Consider the following 17,866-nt stretch of genomic DNA (forward strand, 5'->3'; position numbering starts at 1 on the left):
AAACATAAATAAGATTTGCAGTCATGCAAATATATTTTCTTACCAGGGGGGCACATGCGCACCCACCCACCCACCCACCCACCCACACACACACACGCACACAAACACACATACACACACGCACACCTTTGGCCAGCATCAAACAACCTAAAGCCTGCAGGAGCATGTTAATCATTTGCTCTATAGGACTCTGTCTTTAGGACTCTACCAATTAGTGTCAATGGAGCCTTTTTATTTGAGTCAAAGAAGATCTTTCAAGTCAACATTCTCCATCTTCGCAAACACTGTTAAAGTTAAAGCAATTAACCTGAGGCTGAAGGCCAAAAGATAAGAAAGAAGAGAGAGCAAGACGGGTGAAGAGCTGGCGGGAAAAGGAATGGGAGGGAGAAAGAGGGAAAGAGATAAGACAACAAGACAGGATGGAAAAAGGAGAAAAGCATCCACCCCTCCCCTCTACACACAAACACACACACGCACACACATGCACACACACACACGCACACACATGCACACACAACCCCAGACCCACCGGGCTCGTTGATCCTCCAGGGGGGAGCTTCCTAAACAGGCTTGCTGTAATTGATTTCCATCATGTCTGTGTGTGTGTATACACACAGAGTATGGGTTTGTATACGTGCGCTTGTGCGAGTGAGTCTACATGTGCATTGCATGTGTGTATGCTAAGGCCTGTACTGTACTGTACTGTACTGTAGGTTCGTAGCTCTTCGTGGAGATCAGAAATCTATGATGTTTGCAGTAGATGTCTCAGATCTGTGTTGTTGGCCAAAGCACCAAAGGAGGATGCTTTCACTCTGCCAGACATCCCACAGCAAATGAACTTCGGCTGATATAGGCCCACATCCTCAGAACGGACTAATGCGGTGGACAAAAAAGTGTGTTTCGGACACAAACACTTGTAAATATTCGGATGTGATCTACCTACAATGGATCCGTTATTCTCAGTTAGTTCACTTGCTTTGCCTTCTCTATATGAGGTTTGAACATATTTTCTTGGTCCCAAAACATTGAAAGATCTGAGGCTTTCCAGATTGTAGTGGACACTTCCTTTCTGAACAGGAAGTGTTGTCTGCAGTTTGTTTCACAAAAACAACAGTCCCGATGAACACACATCTACTGATAAGAGTTGACTTTCCCCTTCATTTTCCTCAACTCCACCCCCCCTTTCTCTCTCTTTCTTTCTCTTTCTCTATCCTCGATCATTTCTCTCTGTGGATCTGATTTCAATGAGCAAGCTGGGAGTATTCTCATTTAGTTCATTATTTCAAACTGTGTCTGTTCATGCCAGTGAACAGGTAAGCTAAAACAAACATTCGTCTGCCTTATCATTGTGTCTCCACTGCCAACAGACTGATTAAACAGGACAAGCATTTAAAATCCAATCCATAACAGACTGTTTGTCCTGAGGTCAGGTGCATTGCAGATCATTTCTCCAGTAAATACACTGGACCGTTTCTGAAGCTCATTAACAAGACAACAGAGTCAACAGATGCAGGTGCCTCTGCCGTAGGGGTGGTCTGGGCCACTTTCTGGTAATCCCTAAATACACATTCCCAGGAAGTTGTGCTGTTGACCCACTCAGATGTGATTGGGTGAAGAGTAGAGGATGTGGGTAAAGGAAATGAGAAGGATGTTACATGACTGCTTGTTGTGACCCTGTGGAACCTGGCCTGTGGAACCTGGCCTGTGGAACCTGGCCTGTGGAACCTGGCCTGTGGAACCTGGCCTGTGGAACCTGGCCCAGGACAATATGGCGAGCACGGAGATCCTGGGGTGGATGGAAAGGCTCATCAAGGAACCAGCCCAACACAAAGACCTGCATGCTCGCAGGCGCATGTACACACACACACACACATTTGGTTCGCCTTCCACGCCTTCCACCCCTCTGAAACTCACAGTAAATGTCTGTGGTGTGGCTAGTATCCAGCTGCATCTCCTGTAGTCTCGCCAGCAGTAGCAGCGCTCTCCCTCGACTCCCTTCTTGTTGTGCCATTGCAGTGGAATGTGCAGAGCGGGCGTGTTTGTGTAACCTAGCTGGGTGATGCAGCTTAGCATGAGATTAGGGTGTGTGTGTTTGTGACTTCCCTCACTGAAACGGTGTAGAGTGTGTGCCCCTCATTCAGTTGGCTCTCTCAGACTCCTCTGTATGGGGACCTCACTCTCCAGGAGGTGAACGCTAGGAGTTCTGGTAAGACTACACCAGACGTGAGTGTTGGAATGATCATTCCAGGGTCTGTAAGGGAAAGCTCAGCGGTAGAGCCGTTGACTGCAAATCATGAGGCTGCAGGTTCTATTCCTGCCCTTAAACATGTCTGCTCAATGAAAATGAATATATTTTCAGACTGGCCCATTACCTTTTTTTTTCTGCACAGAGACAAAACACCTTCCAGTTGGTTGGATTTTCAACACAATAGCTGCCATTGTAAAAAGGCCCTGTATGCTTCATTTAATCAAGAACGGAAGTCTCTTTATGTGCCCAAGTGTCTGGTGGTGTGTACTGGTCTCTGTGTGTGTGTGTGTATGTTTGAGTGTGTGGATGTGTGTGTTATTTGTTTGTGTAAGGGCGCTTCTTGTGTTTCTGTTAAAGTGTGGGAAAGCAACATAAGTTCAGAGCCAGAATATCCCTGATCCCTTTGGTGCTGCTTGGAGAAAACTGACCCCCCGGGGTGACTACAGACCACACGCACGCACACACACACACACACACATGCACACACACACATGACCATACAAACATACACGCACACAGACCCTTAGCGCTGGGAGCAGGGAGAGAGCTATCTGCATTTGAAACACATCAGGAATATCTGGCAAAGAGATCCTTATCATAGTGACCGTATGACAACTGTGTCAAACGACCAAGACTTACTCACTGTCACTATATCTGAGTCATCTCATGTGGATGTGATGATTGGTAATACAGCACACACACACACACACACGTACCCATGCACACATGCACACACACTCAGGCACACAAACACATTCAGGTATACACAAACTACACAGTGCTTACTATGTCTGTATAGTATTTTCTATACAAAAAAAGGTAGATGCAATGCAATCGCATGATGTCAGTGTCACTCGCGCTGATAATGGCTTGTTAGCTCCATCTTGTGGTCATCTGGTAAACTTTATATGGGATACGGAGACACGATTGGTTCTGTGTTTCGCATGGCTCAACTGAGGTATTTCACACATGTCATCATCAATCAGTAATTTCCTGTCACAATTTGTCCTATGTGTTCTTGTGGGTGTGTAACTGGGGTGGGGGGGGAGTTTAGGTGTGTCAACTCACATCAAATGACCTCAGATTGACACTGGTTGTTGTTGTTTCACAAGAACATTTCCACATTCTTGTATCCACCTGCACATACCAGGTGTGTGACAGCGTCTAAAGATACCCACGCATGTAGTCAGTACACACACTCATGTACACATGACATAGTTGAGAAGTCTAATGCTGCCATCCAATCCTCTGTCGTAGTGTTTTATGTATTACTGTCGAGTCAGGGCTGTCCAAACCTGTTAATAGAGATCTACTCTCCCGTAGGTTTGCACTCCAACATGATTTGTAACAAACAGGATTTGGCTCGTCAACAATCCAATTATTAGAACCTGGTGTCCTGGGTTAGGGCTGGGGTGAACGCCTCAGCCCGCAGGAGGGTAGATCTCCAGGAGGGTAGATCTCCAGGAGGGTAGATCTCCAGGAGGGTTGATCTCCAGCAGGGTAGATCTCCAGGAGGGTAGATCACCAGGAGGGTAGATCTCCAGGAGGGTAGATCTCCAGCAGGGTAGATCTCCAGGAGGGTAGATCTCCAGGAGGGTAGATATTCAGGAGGGTAGATCTCCAGGAGGGTAAATCTCCAGGAGGGTAGATCACCAGGAGGGTAGATATCCAGCAGGGTAGATCTCCAGGAGGGTAGATCTCCAGGAGGGTTGATCTCCAGGAGGGTAGATCTCCAGGAGGGTTGATCTCCAGGAGGGTAGATCTCCAGGAGGGTAGATCTCCAGGAGGGTTGATCTCCAGCAGGGTAGATCTCCAGGAGGGTAGATCACCAGGAGGGTAGATCTCCAGCAGGGTAGATCTCCAGCAGGGTAGATCTCCAGGAGGGTAGATCTCCAGGAGGGTAGATATTCAGGAGGGTAGATCTCCAGGAGGGTAAATCTCCAGGAGGGTAGATCACCAGGAGGGTAGATATCCAGCAGGGTAGATCTCCAGGAGGGTAGATCTCCAGGAGGGTAGATCTCCAGGAGGGTTGATCTCCAGGAGGGTAGATCACCAGGAGGGTAGATCTCCAGGAGGGTAGATCTCCAGCAGGGTAGATCTCCAGGAGGGTAGATCAACAGGAGGGTAGATCTCCAGGAGGGTAGATCTCCAGGAGGGTAGATCTCCAAAGGGTTGATCTCCAGGAGTGTAGATCTCCAGCAGGGTAGATCTCCAGGAGGGTAGATCTCCAGCAGGGTAGATCACCAGGAGGGTAGATATCCAGGAGGGTAGATCTCCAGGAGGGTAGATCTCCAGGAGGGTAGATCACCAGGAAGGTAGATCTCCAGGAGGGTAGATCTCCAGGAGGGTTGATCTCCAGCAGGGTAGATCACCAGGAGGGTAGATCATCAGGAGGGTAGATCTCCAAAGGGTTGATCTCCAGCAGGGTAGATCACCAGGAGGGTAGATCCCCAGGAGGGTAGATCTCCAAAGGGTTGATCTCCAGGAGGGTAGATCACCAGGAAGGTAGTTCACCAGGAGGGTATTTTTCTAACCCTCCACCTCGGGAACACTAGATGGCAGTAGTGGCATTTGGAACTTGCATTGCTGATAAACCACACCATCCCTACCAAAGTCGCGTCACATCTTACTGATTCAAAACAAGGTTAAGGCAATCTGGTCAAGTGGGGGAAATGAATCAATTTGCCCACCTTGATGACATCAAAGTGATCAAAATTTACAAGGGTAAAAAAAGCTGCTGTTTAATTAAATCAGAACAAGCTCTATCACTGAAAGCTTACTTGACCTAAACGAAGGTCATTTAGAAAAGCGTTTGAAGGGCTGTGGTTTTCCTCAGCCAACTCAGAGTCAAGGGATGCCAGGATAGCCAGTCTCTTATTAAAGATGAACATTTAAATGGAAAAATAACAGAGGAAATATATGCATAGACTATACAGTAGATGAAGAGAAAATATATAGACTTTATGTTCATTCAACATTACATATATTTATATATATTTTGCTCTTCTGTTGTTTCCTTTGGATAATACAATTGTAATATAAAATCAAGCTGAACGCGAGTGGCAGAGATCAATGTGGGTGTACAGGAGACTGTTCTGCATCTTAAACACAAACTCAAGGGTCTTTCATAAGAGGTTCTCATGGCAACGGTGTCCGGAGCAGGATAATGACCAGATCAAGTGCCTGTCCCAGGGTGCCTCTGTGTTCGGCTCAGCACTCCCCACCGGCCCCGCCGTCTCCATGGAGAATCTTAATGTCACCTGGCCTCGGCGTGGCCGTTACGGGTTGGACAGGTGATGCCTCACAGACTAGACCTCGTTAGGTAGGGCCCATCTGGATGTACTTGTAGCACACTTTTAGTGTTTCCCTGTTTGAAAGTGACAGTTGTAACAGTTGATGTCTTAGTGAAACTTCATGAATTTACTTGGACTTGGACAAATGCATTGTTGTATTTCTCAGATTTGTAAAAAATAATTCAGATTTTCTACGTTTCTCTTGCTACTGTTCTAAGCATTGTTCTTGTGTCCTTGGTGTACTAGGGGTAAGGCATACTGTGTCTTGTGTCAGAGCCTGGAAGAACACTTGCTAAGACTTCTAGTGACTTACTAGAAAACAAACACTGATTTGCTTGAACTTGATAGATGTTAGATTATATTTTTTTGCATCTGACTCCAACCAACAAGCAACCTTTTACTTTCGTGATCGATTGCAAGAATTGACTATCTTCCGCCACCTGAATGAGTACGGTGCAATTTTAATGAGTGATTTCCAAGAGTTTAATAAGGCCTTGTGGTAGGGAAAGAAAGATTTGGGTACTTGAATATGACTATATGTATATAATATACCAGTACTGATTTGAAGGAATGCTTTTGATTGAGTGTTTATGTCAAATTGCCTCCTGGTTTGTAGTACATGTTAGTGAGGCTCTTACTGATAGCATCTTGGTTGTCTGCTGTGGGTTTGTTGTTGCCTCACAGCCAAATATGGGATGCCCTCCTGAGGCACAGCTAACGGAGTGTCTCGCTCGCTCCTCCACTGATGTCGATCTCTCTTCCTCTCGCTCTCTCGCTCCCTGCTCGTTCACTCTCAAGCCCTCTCTCCCTGGATTTTCAAGCTTACTCTCTCACTCTTGGATCCTCACTCTGTCTGAGACAGATTTATATTTTGTTGTTATCAGTTTTTTCCCTAATTTCCTGCTATTTCCTCCTTCAGCTTTCTCTGGCCTCCTGAACGAGTAAGTAGACAAAGAACTGCAATACTATTACTGCTGGAGATGTAATTTTCTGTTTCTCATGGCAACGGTCAGAACAAGAAAAGTTTAATATATTTATAGATGCCAGTTGCTATCTTTGTTAGTAGCTGTTATCCTATACATTTAAAAAAGTAATGCATTTAGCACATGGCTTGAATGTTAGAGATTCCCCGCAAATTACTGTAGTTAGTTAACTACTTTATGGGTAGTAGGTAGGTAAGTGTAAGATGACATCATGAGAACCAAGGTCCTGCCATTGCGAAGCAGAGGATTCCCAGGGGGTCTCCCACTTGGTTAATAGCTTCCAGGTTTAGGTTCTGAGGGGGAACCAGCCGGCGTGCAGAACTGTCTGTTTTCAGCGCAACGGAATTCTACTGATTCTGCTTCTCTCAGGGTCATTCTAACCTGTTAACGGTTCACATGTATTTTCTTGGAGTATGTGCTGCCACAAAATACATTTCTTGTTTATCTGTTAGTTGAAGTGTGTAGGAAACACAGGTGTGCTCTCTCTCTCTCTCACACACACAAACACACACACACACACACATATATATGTAGGCCTGAAACTGTTAGGAGAAGAGCTTTGGTTCTGGTGAAACAGCTCCTTGTGAAATTCTACAGAATATTATGATGCGACCCCCCCCCCCCCCTTCTCTACTTCTCTCTCCCTTTCTATATTTCTTTTCTTCCCCTCTCCCTCCACTTCTCTTCCTCTTGGCCTCAGCCCTGATTCACTCAGCTCAGCCTCTCTCCCTCTTTCCCTGCCTCTCCCCTTTACCTTACCATCTCCTCCCCCCGTGGCTCCTTCTCTCCTCCCGATCCCTCTCTTCCTCTCTCTTTTCTCCACTCTTGTACTTTCCCGGTGGGCGGGTCTCCCACTTGGCCTCAGCCAATCAAGGGACCATTTCGCTAGTATAAGCTTACCACATCTAGATGATTCATAATTCTTTGAGGTTCATGACCTTGACTGAGTTTGTCCTGGACTGGATACAGAATATATCCATACTCTCATTCAGAGTTTTGTTATCACTGGTACTTTTGGGTCTGATTTTGTCCACACAAGCGGATGGCTGTTTTTATGTAAGTAAAAACTCCTTGTTCCCCTGTGTCTCTCCTTTTCTCTCTCAGCTTTTATTTTTAAATGATTCTTGTAGAAAGGCTGTGCTCGTTTAGACATGGAATGTAAAAAAATTGAGTTTATGAGAATTTCAGACAAAAATCTTGTTCAGTGGTTCAGTGCTGTGTGAAGGGCTAGCAGGTCAGGCCATCAGCAAGTATTGTTGGAGAAGTGGAGTAAGAAAAGATTTACCGTCCCGGCGCTGGGGAGAGAATGGTGGGAAAATTGTGGCTATATTGTCAGAGAGAGGGAGAGAGAGAGAGAGAGAGAGAGAGAGAGAGAGAGAGAGAGAGAGAGAGAGAGAGAGAGAGAGAGAGAGAGAGAGAGAGAGAGAGAGAGAGAGAGGGAGAGGGGAGGGGGAGGGGGAGGGGGAGGGGGAGGGGGAGGGGGAGGGGGAGGGGGAGGGGGAGGGGGAGGGGGAGGGGGAGGGGGAGGGGGAGAGGGAGAGGGAGAGGGAGAGGGAGAGGGAGAGGGAGAGGGAGAGGGAGAGGGAGAGAGGGAGTAAAGTAAAATGGGACATTGTGATTGGGTGGTGAAGTGTCCCTGTTGACCAGTTGATGGGAGACAGTGTAGAGCACCATACGGTCATACTCCTACAGCAGCAGGATGTACAAGTCTGAAGTCACATGATCAAAGGGTGTGATGTTTCATGTGTTTAGATCTTCATCAGGCTGAATGTAGCACAGATTAGAGAACAATAGTGGTGGAGCCAAACTGGTGCAGACTACAAGGTAAGGTGTCGTCCTACAGGTCTTGTGTCGGTGTACCTGCTAGCTTCTCCTGTGGTTTACATGAGGGTCAAAGGATCTGCCAACTGCCTTCTCAGGGCTGTAACGGTACACATCCTTGCAAACATGGGGAAGATGTAATGGCATTTCTTCATTCAACATGTTATTGGAAAGGCTTACAACATGTTGAACCTTTAAATAGAGTTGGATGGGTTCTAGAACAGGCTACGGAATGTCTAAAACTCAAAGACTTCACTAGAATTGAGAAAATTGGCGCAAGCATGTAAAGCTAGGGCATTGGTCTTTTCTATCTTATTTCTATAGAGAGATAGCAACCATAGGGGTACTTTTTCATGGTCTTTTTTCTGTCTCCCTTGTGCTGATAGTGTTCTCCATGAACCAAGGCAGAGCTTTTTACATAGCATATTTCTGTTATGATAAGACCATCACTCCTTTATCTGGTGGAGGTATTCGCATATCAGGCTCTCCAAACACAGCAAATGGTCATTTGTTCAATAGAGTGACCCTGAACAGGCAGAAAACCAGCCACCCAGCCTCTCCACCAGCCCATCAGCCAGCCAGTCCTTTTAGCCAGCCAGCCAGCCAACTTCTCAGGCAGACAGCCAGCCATCTAGCCTGATAAACAGCCAGCCATCTAGCCTGATAAACAGCCAGCCATTTCCATGAATACGAGGTACGAGCTGGCCTGGCCTGGACACAGAACACTCAGTCAACATTGAGGCAGTCCAGACGAGCAGCCAGCACAGGCAAACATTACCTTGTGAAGTCAGAGGGAGGAGGAGGAAAGAACAGGACCTTCGCTCTCTCTCTCTCTCTCTCTCTCTCTCTCTCTCTCTCTCTCTCTCTCTCTCTCTCTCTGTCTCTGTCTCTGTCTCTCTCTCTCTCTCTCTCTCTCTCTTTCCCTCACTTTCTCTGTCTCCCCTTCTCTCTCTACACTTCTCTCTTTCTATCTCTTTGTCTCGCTCTGTCTTCTTTTGGGAGAGTCCATGCTGATCCTCTAGCTAGTCTGAGCTCAAGTGTTCCTGCAGACCCAGTCAAGATGAGGAGCGGGAGAGGGTGACAGGGTAAGGCGGAGGAAGAGGAAGAGGAGGAGGAGGAGGAGGACAGGCGGGAGAAGAGGCTCGTTGAGATGGATGAAAAGGAGGAAAGTGAGAAGGAGAGGGAGTGGGAGGAGAAATGCTTGGCATGTTGTTCTCTGTTTATGTCTCTTGGCTGGTTTATACAGTCTAGGGGGGTGTTGGGTGGGATAGATGTGTTGTCACTGAGATGCTGGGGCTGTGGTGTAGACCTGCTCAGGGAAACGCTGGGTTCCACCACTTTGTAAATACTTGAGGTGCGGTTGATTTAGATCGCCTGGCTCATTGGGTGGGCCAGGAAGGGGTGAGCACTTATGAGGGGATTCCATGAGTTCCATTGCGCTCAAGACATTACCTGTAAATCAAGTATCCCCAAAAATGACTTTGACCCTGTAATTAGTGTGGGTGGGAGCCCAGAGGGCCTTCCCCAGAGTAATACAAATGTCTGATATATTTAAAATATAAGGTGCCCTTATTTAGACACATGGCATGTACACCACGTGCCCCAGTGGCTTGCTTAAGGCAGGCTTGGGGTACAGTACAGTGACTCTGCCCTCTATCCCAGTGACCTCAGCAGAATCCATGCTGTAGCTACTCCAGATGACCCTGCCCCTCACTCTCCGGCTGTATGCGAGCCTTGACCAGAGGGTTTGCTACGGATGATGGCTGTCCCATGTCCCTGGACATCCCTACTGGCGGTGTTGTATTATCCAATGACAGCTGGTGTCCTCTGAAGGAAGTGGGAGGGGGTGTTCATCTTGTTTCCTGGCAGGTCTTGGTGGATGTAATGCTCTGAACTTTGTTACAAAATGCCTCCCCCACCCCCATAGAAAAACAACTCTCTCCCTCTCTGACTCACACATACTTTTTCTCTGACTTCTGCTGTAACGTTAGCCCCTCCTGACCGTGCAACATCTCTCCATCTATACCGTAGCTGGTAGTGACGTAGGGTTAGGGGTATCTTTAGTGTACCGGCTACTCTCACGCCAGGCTCATTGTTGTCATACAGCAGAGGCAGCTGCCTTCTGTGTGGGTCACGTGACCCTGAACTAGGAATGCTAGGAGGATCTTCGGGGTCAGAAGTATCCAAGAGAGAGGGACATGGAGAAAAGGAGAGAAAGAGAAGCAGGAAGAAAGGGCGAGAGTGACGGAGAAGAAGAGAGGTTAGGGATGATAGGGATGAGTGGTCATACAAATCAAAACGGACAGCAGAATATTAAATTCCACATAGTCTTCAGTCAGAATATTGGCTCTGACATGAATGTAAATCATGCAGGTCTGCTCTCTGGCCCCTTGGCCCTCTGCTCTCTTTGAGCCTGCCACCTCGCCTGCTAATCCCTGCGTAGAATGGATGGCTCACAGTTGGGTTGCCAGGCAGAAGAATCAGCAGGGATCTGGAGCTTGGGCGTAATGGCTTGTCTCATGCAGCCAACTGATTGGGCTTTATTGTGTTGTAGTGGTGGAATAAAACACCTCTAAACTCCACCAATTGGATTAAGAAGCAATGCATTGGATTTTGAGGTCTAGAAATCAGAGTCTATAGAGCATGACATGGGGAGTGTGTACGCTGTTGTAGGAAACCTGAGAGAGGAGAAAGGAAATTCCCCTCCAAGTAAAACAGGTTTGAAATGTCAGCTCACCCCTATTTAAGGACGTACTCCTAACGTTGTTTTGAAGTCTGTGTGTATGTGTTCATGTGCGTGCGTGTGTGTTCACGCATGCGAGCGTGTGTGTGTGTGTGTGTGTGTGTGTTGATGAGGATGAACAGTACAGGACTGGATGTGCTGCAGGCAGCTGCCATGTGTCTGTCAGCCTCCGGGCCACATTCCCTGCAGTCAGACCCTGCAGTCAGACACGTGTGGCCCCACAGTGTCTCTCGCCCACTTTCTCTCATATGACAACTTAGAAAACTCACAGAATCCATCCTGTAGCTCACTCCCTGATTTACCAGTAAGGTGTAATAGTGGGCGTGCACACTTTACTGTATATAGAACGTGCACAGCTACAACTGGACGGTGTGTATGTCATAAGAGACTGTGGTCTTGGTTAAAGACTCCAGCCACAGTTACTGTCAGTTCAGAGAGTATCTCCCCAAGTGTTTATGATCTGTCGTGCTCATCTGTCTGTCTTCTGTTTCTAGCGCTGCGCTTGTAAGTAATTCAAACTCTCCCAGTTTGCCGTAGCCAACACAAAGTGTGAAGGGAGAGTAGTCGTCTGTCAGTCAGTGGTCCCCAGTCGACCCCAGAGTTAAAAGGGTTGAGAATGTTCCTCGTTGGTTCCACTTTGCTATCAGCCCCTTCAATCTAGATAAGGCTGGCATGACAGCTATCCCGGGCTTTTACCAGATAGAGCACTGGATACCAGAAACTGTTCAAAGCCCACATTCTTTGTTCCAGTCCCCCTTGAACTGCCTAGAAACCGTCTGGACATACATAGACCTATTGCTGGACCTTCAGTACAGTATGTTTGTGGATCATGTTGCTACTCAGCCAGCACACCTATCCTTCTATTGGTGTATTTGATTATTTTGTGGAAATGGACACATTTAAAGTAAATCAAATAAAGTCAAACATAAACAAAATTTTTAACAACCCGTATTCAACAGCTGCCCTCAAACTGCCCCCATGTGTGTATAGACTAGAATGCAGGTCAAGAGGGCGCGTGCTGCCTATTACTGGCTAGTGTTGGTGCTGAGCACCTGTGAGATGGCCGTCTGAATGCCTGTTAGCACCGCTGACTGCTGCCATTTCCTGAAAGGGTGGCCCAGTAAATTTCCCATCCCATGGGCCCGGGCTGTGATCTGACACGGGCAGCAGACTAGGGGCCAAACAGGAAGCCCATCCCACAGTGCCCGGAGTGCCCAACATCATTACCTCTGGAGCGCTCATCATAAACAGGAAGTCATGATACACAAACTGAAAAGTTGAACCCGGAGTAGAAACTGACTTGGGCTTTATACAAAACTGTCTGGATGTCATTCCCTTTACACATGTAAGTCATTTTAGTGCACCTGAAGCCCATATATGAGGTAAGCAAATAAAAAATAAAAAATCTTTTCTTTTTTTCTCGTTGCAATATGAGTTTGGTTTTCTCTCAGGGTTTCTTATTATAGTTGAAGAAGCCCAGACTGTTTTCAGGGATGTTCTTATGCTATCGCTAAGTAAACTGTGCAGTCACATTCAATGACAACCCGGGCACACAGTTCTGTACTCTCAAACGAAGGCTGAGCAGTCTCAGTGGCACTGATGGCTGTCTTATATAAGTCTCCTGTATGACGAACTGCACAAGAAGAGAACGGGACGGTGACCAACTGAGTTGCTAAGCATGGCAGAGTGCTCTAATCCTGGTTGCTGGGGTGATGATTGAATTGATCCCTGCTGTTAAGAGACCATCGTTACATTTACATTTATGCATTTAGCAGACGCTTTTATCCAAAGCGACTTCCAAGAGAGAGCTTAACAAAAGTGCAGAGGTCACTGATCATAACAGCGAGATAGCCCCAAACACAGCGGGTAGCCAAAACATGAAGCATACACTGTGAAAACCAAATAAGTCCCAAAGGGAAGAACCATCAGAGCATTTAGTTACAACAAGTTACAACTAGACAACATGAACCTCAAAACTGCAAGGGTGTACCTGTGGAAAAAGCAAGCAACAATAAAACATTTCACAGCGAGTACAATCATTTTAAGTCAGTTTCAACTAACCAACAAAAGCAACAAGTCTCTCAGTAAGAGTCATTTTGATCCTGGAGGAAACTAATATCAGGTCCAGCCAACAATTCCTAAGTACCGTTGTACTCCCGGAACAAGTGGGTCTTGAGCCTTTTCTTGAAGGTGGGGAGACAGTGTCTCTGATGGAGGTGGGGAGTTGATTCCACCATTTGGAGGCCAGACAGGAGAAGAGCTTGTGTTGGGACCAGGCACTCTTGAGTGGTGGGACCACCAGGCGGTTGTCAGAAGAAGACCGTAGGTGGTGGGTGGGGGTGTAAGGCTGCAGGAGAGACTTGATGTAGTCGGGTGCAGTCCCCTTCACTGCTCGAAAGGTCAGTTGTGTCTGAGGCACCACACCTGAGATGCTGATGCATAATACTATATTGACAATAATAATAATAATCATTCATGTCGATTTTTACATGACATGTGGCCCATGAAGCCATACGGGCAGATGTGTCTCTGGGGCTAGAGAGGGTCCTCCACTGAGAGCAAGGTTGGCAGTTTGATCCCCAACTCCTCCTAGGCTATGTTTCCTTAAGCATGACACTGAACCCCAAGTTGCTCTCGATGGGCAGGCTGGCACCTTGCATGGCAGCTCCTCCGCCGTCGGTGTGTGTGTGTGTGTGTGTGTGTGTGAATGGGCGAGGCAAAATGTAAAGCACTTTGGATGCCGCTACGGCATATGAATAGTGCTATGAAAAAATATTGTCCATTTACCGTGTGGCGTCAGACTGCATGTCACAAATGAGTTCCATTGCCGGCACAACCAACCTGGCTCAGATGTAGCCTTCAGGGGTCCTGTGTAGAGGAGTTAGGTTGAGTGTTGTGCTTTCTGGCGTGGCTGATTTGATCCCAGCAGGGGCCATAACATGTGTAAAGAACAAACTGTACGCTTGCTATATGGCATGAACAGTATTGCAAAACAGTCAAGCTGTCTCTAGGGAGACTTGGCTATTGTGCTGCTATGACGTGTGCATGTGTGTTTTAGGAGTGTGTGTATGTATGTGTGTGTGTGAACTGACCCCAGGGTGCATAGTGTTCCATTGCCTTATTTAATGTGGCCAAGGACGACAGTCCTATGGCTGGTAGTGCAGTGACAGGCAAACACTGCTGGATCGTGGGTCACATTCAAACATACATTCTTGATCACTTCCTTGAAATAATATTTGGTTCAGTGGCACAGTTCCTTGCATTGTCGGCCCACTGCAAGAAGGAACTCGGTTCAATTACCGCTCGGGGCACTGTTCGGTGCTCCGAGCCTTTCTGTGTGGAGTTTTCATGTTCGCCCCATGCTTATCTAGGTTTTCTCTGCAAGTAACCCCTAAAAACATGCAGGACAAATGTCTCTCATACCCATGCCCCTGGCCAGGACATGGATGAGCACTTGGACTTGATATGGCTGACAACCCTTGAAGGAAGAACAACCGGATGAGAGGGAACATTTTATCGGTAGACACTCAAGCATATATGTGTGTGTTGGTGTCGCCGCTCCCTACACGCGTGTGTGTCATCGCATGATCAATAAATGTTTATTCTTCTTCTCAACAAACCTGGAGATCTAAAGAACAGAATCCAAGCGTGACTTTCCTGTGACTCTCTATTTCACCATGTGTTCGACCCTTATCTGTTGGGAAAAGATAGACCACTCACTGATAAAGGAAATGAGGCTGAGGGTGTGAAGTGGGACCCAGGAAATGGACAGTGCCCTGGGGTACTCAGACCTTGAATGAAACCAATCACTTCCACTTATTCACAGTGAAGAGCCCAGTCACGATGCAGGCTAGCAGTAATGAGGCCTTCCTTCCATCCCGGTGAGGACATCATCTTAATGGTTTTCTGTAAACAGCCACGAGAGCGGGGCTTCAGGGTCAGCAAGGGTGTAATAATGTCTCTTTGAGAAGCGTTTTCAGATTGAGACGGGCAGCCTTCCAGAAAAGACGCAAGTGAATTAGTTGATGGGACCCTCCTTTTGGAGCTCTGCTTCAGTTTTCTGTCTCCGTCTCCTGAAAGAGTTTTAAGGGGTTTATTATGATTATGACACTGACGTTGTTTTGTCGTACAGGTTTTTTTTGCTCCGAGTTTCAGTGGTGGAAGTTTAGACTGAAGTTCCCAGACATCTGTAAAGAAGAAAGGATTATGTTGACATGCCCAAATGTATTGGTTATCATCTTTTCTAAGGTACCAACAAATGTGTCCAAGCCATTCTCTTCTATCTCCACACCACACCAATGATGTCCAGTACGTTTAGTGTATCTGTAGAGGACTGTCTTATCCATAAGGATTTGCATTCCTGGCAGGTTTTACATACAGCAGGATCCATTTAGATTATTGGAATGTTTTAGTGGATAGTGACTGTCACTGACCACTCAGATCCAGCTCAAAGCTCAAACAAGATCTTCTCTTCTTCAGTATTCTGTGTCCTGTGTGAGTGTGTCTCTGCTTTCTGGGAGCTTCAGGTATATATCTCTTCTGTTGGCAGATTTACTTTTCATTTTGATTTTATTCATTTAGCAGATGCTTTTATCTAAAGGGACATACAAATACTTCTTATCTGTACCAAGTCGGTGGAACAGTCATGTGTCTTGTAATTTCTCATCCTGCTGTTAACCGATACTAACACAGGTAGTTAGTCTGGATAGTAACTATATAGGCGTTTGTTTTCTCTTCCCAGATCGGCCATGTGCTGAATGTGGAGGAGCAGCAGCCCCACCCCTGCAGGACGCTCCCGCTCTCCCCTGGGTGTGTGTGTCTGAGGGTGGCATGGCCACCGCCCTGCCCCGGACCCTGGCACTGTCCCTATCAACCTAGGTAGGAGAATATACATCCAGACATGATTGTTATATGAGACACACACACACAGGCAGAACTTTACAAGAAAATAGACAATCATCCATAAAATTCATATTTTGCAACGTTGACCTGGCTGGTCTGTCTATGGTTCTACCAGGTTCTACCGTGCCAGCTCACAGAGAACATCTGTCAGCACCCACCTGACTGGTGCCCTGCTGGAGGCTACTACTGCCCGCTCCGCCCTGCCCTGTGTCCCTGTGGGCTCCACTGGGCAGGCCATGCTCAAAGGTTAGTGTGTGTGTGTGTTTATGGCCCACATCTTCAGCTGGATGGGTTCCCTCATCCAGAGAGAGAGAGAGATGGAGCCAACCGTGTTCCAGACTGTTAATAGTAATATATTCCTCCTCTCAGTTTAAGTGGTGTGACACATGCATGCTGAGGTGTAAAACCCTCACGCCCCGTAGGACAACGGCAGGAAATTTAAATAAAAAAACAATATGCCTGACTAGTTTGAGTGGTCCTTTTTATTCCCATGTCTCTCTCTCTCTCTCTCTCTCTCTCTCTCTCTCTCTCTCTCTCTCTCTCTCTCTCTCTCTCTCTCTCTCTCTCTCTCTCTCTCTCTCTCTCTCTCTCTCTCTCTCTCTCTCTCTCTCTCTCTCTCTCTCTCTCTCTCTCTGTCTCTCTGTCTCTCTCTCTCTCCCCCTCTCTCTCTCTCTCCCCACCACCTCTTCTCTCACTGAGTGTCTTCCCAGTAATATGACCTTGGCAGGCTTCTTTCTCTCTGGCGGCAGCTCACTTGCTCCCTCGCTGATGTGCGTCGGTAAGCCGATCCTCTCATGCTGGACTGAGAGTCCGCTGGGCGCATGCCAGGTGACAGTGCGTCTGCAGACGAAGGGAGGCGTTTTGACACACTGAGTCACGGACAGGCCCACGGTGGCCTTATGTCCCGGGTTAATTGTTGGAGCATTCCTCCATTAGTGAGTCCTGGAAGTGGTTTCATCTGAAGGCTGTGCAAAGCGCTGTTGGTTATTCTAGCCTTTTGAAGGTCTCGTTGATTGCACGGCTGCTGTTGTGATTGATGGAAGCGTGGTAAAGTGAGAGTGAGACTATTAGTAACCTGCTGTGTTTTCTCGGATGTGCGTTACTCAACCCCTTCATCCTACAGTGTTAGTCAACACAGGCACCTAGCTAGCCTACTTAAGATTTAATAAAAACCTGAACATTGACCATTTTTCTTTAAAAATAGGTAAAGGGATGTTGGGGGAATGTCATTTTTTAAATCCCTGTTTATCCTTGGTGGAGGGATGAGGAGGCTAGGAGGTAGGAAGTAGGGTTTGTTTGCGAGCAGGGCTTTATGACGCATGTTACTCTCCAGTTCTTATGCAAGGTATCATTCCTAATGATCCATCTTAACAGTAAACCAGGGCTGCCTATGCTAGTTTCTCCCTTAGTCAGGGTGACTGAGTGAGACGTGGAGGTGCTGGTTGTGCGTGGCTGGGAGACGTGCACATCTCACATGGACAGCGTACGTGCAGCGTCTGAGGAGAGCTGTCAGAGACGGTCACCAGAGGACATGGGTGGACATGGGGCACCAGAGGACAGGGGTGGACATGGGACAGCAGAGGACATGGTTGGACATGGGGCACCAGAGGACATGGGTGGACATGGGGCACCAGAGGACATGGGTGGACATGGGGCACCAGAGGACATGGGTGGACATGGGGCACCAGAGGACATGGGTGGACATGGGGCAGCAGAGGACATGGGTGGACATGGGGCACCAGAGGACATGGGTGGACATGGGGCACCAGAGGACATGGGTGGACATGGGGCACCAGAGGACATGGGTGGACATGGGACAGCAGAGGACATGGGTGGACATGGGACAGCAGAGGACATGGGTGGACATGTGGGCTTG

General features: G+C 47.4%; 1 protein-coding gene across 5 annotated transcripts in view; it reads left to right on the forward strand.

The window, feature by feature from the left end:
* The window catches only part of plce1 (phospholipase C, epsilon 1), a 45,927-nt gene that overhangs the window by 3,072 nt on the left and 24,989 nt on the right, over nucleotides 1–17,866 (forward strand). For all 5 annotated transcript variants that reach the window (XM_084669479.1, XM_084669481.1, XM_084669480.1 and 2 more), the window contains exons 2-3: nucleotides 15,830–15,966; nucleotides 16,106–16,236. In XM_084669479.1, coding sequence (XP_084525605.1) covers nucleotides 15,830–15,966; nucleotides 16,106–16,236 — 268 coding nt within the window. The remainder of the gene's footprint in view (nucleotides 1–15,829; nucleotides 15,967–16,105; nucleotides 16,237–17,866) is intronic.

Source organism: Hypomesus nipponensis, chromosome 13 (genome assembly GCF_054491055.1).
Source record: "Hypomesus nipponensis isolate SF chromosome 13, ASM5449105v1, whole genome shotgun sequence".
Classification (NCBI taxonomy): domain Eukaryota; kingdom Metazoa; phylum Chordata; class Actinopteri; order Osmeriformes; family Osmeridae; genus Hypomesus; species Hypomesus nipponensis.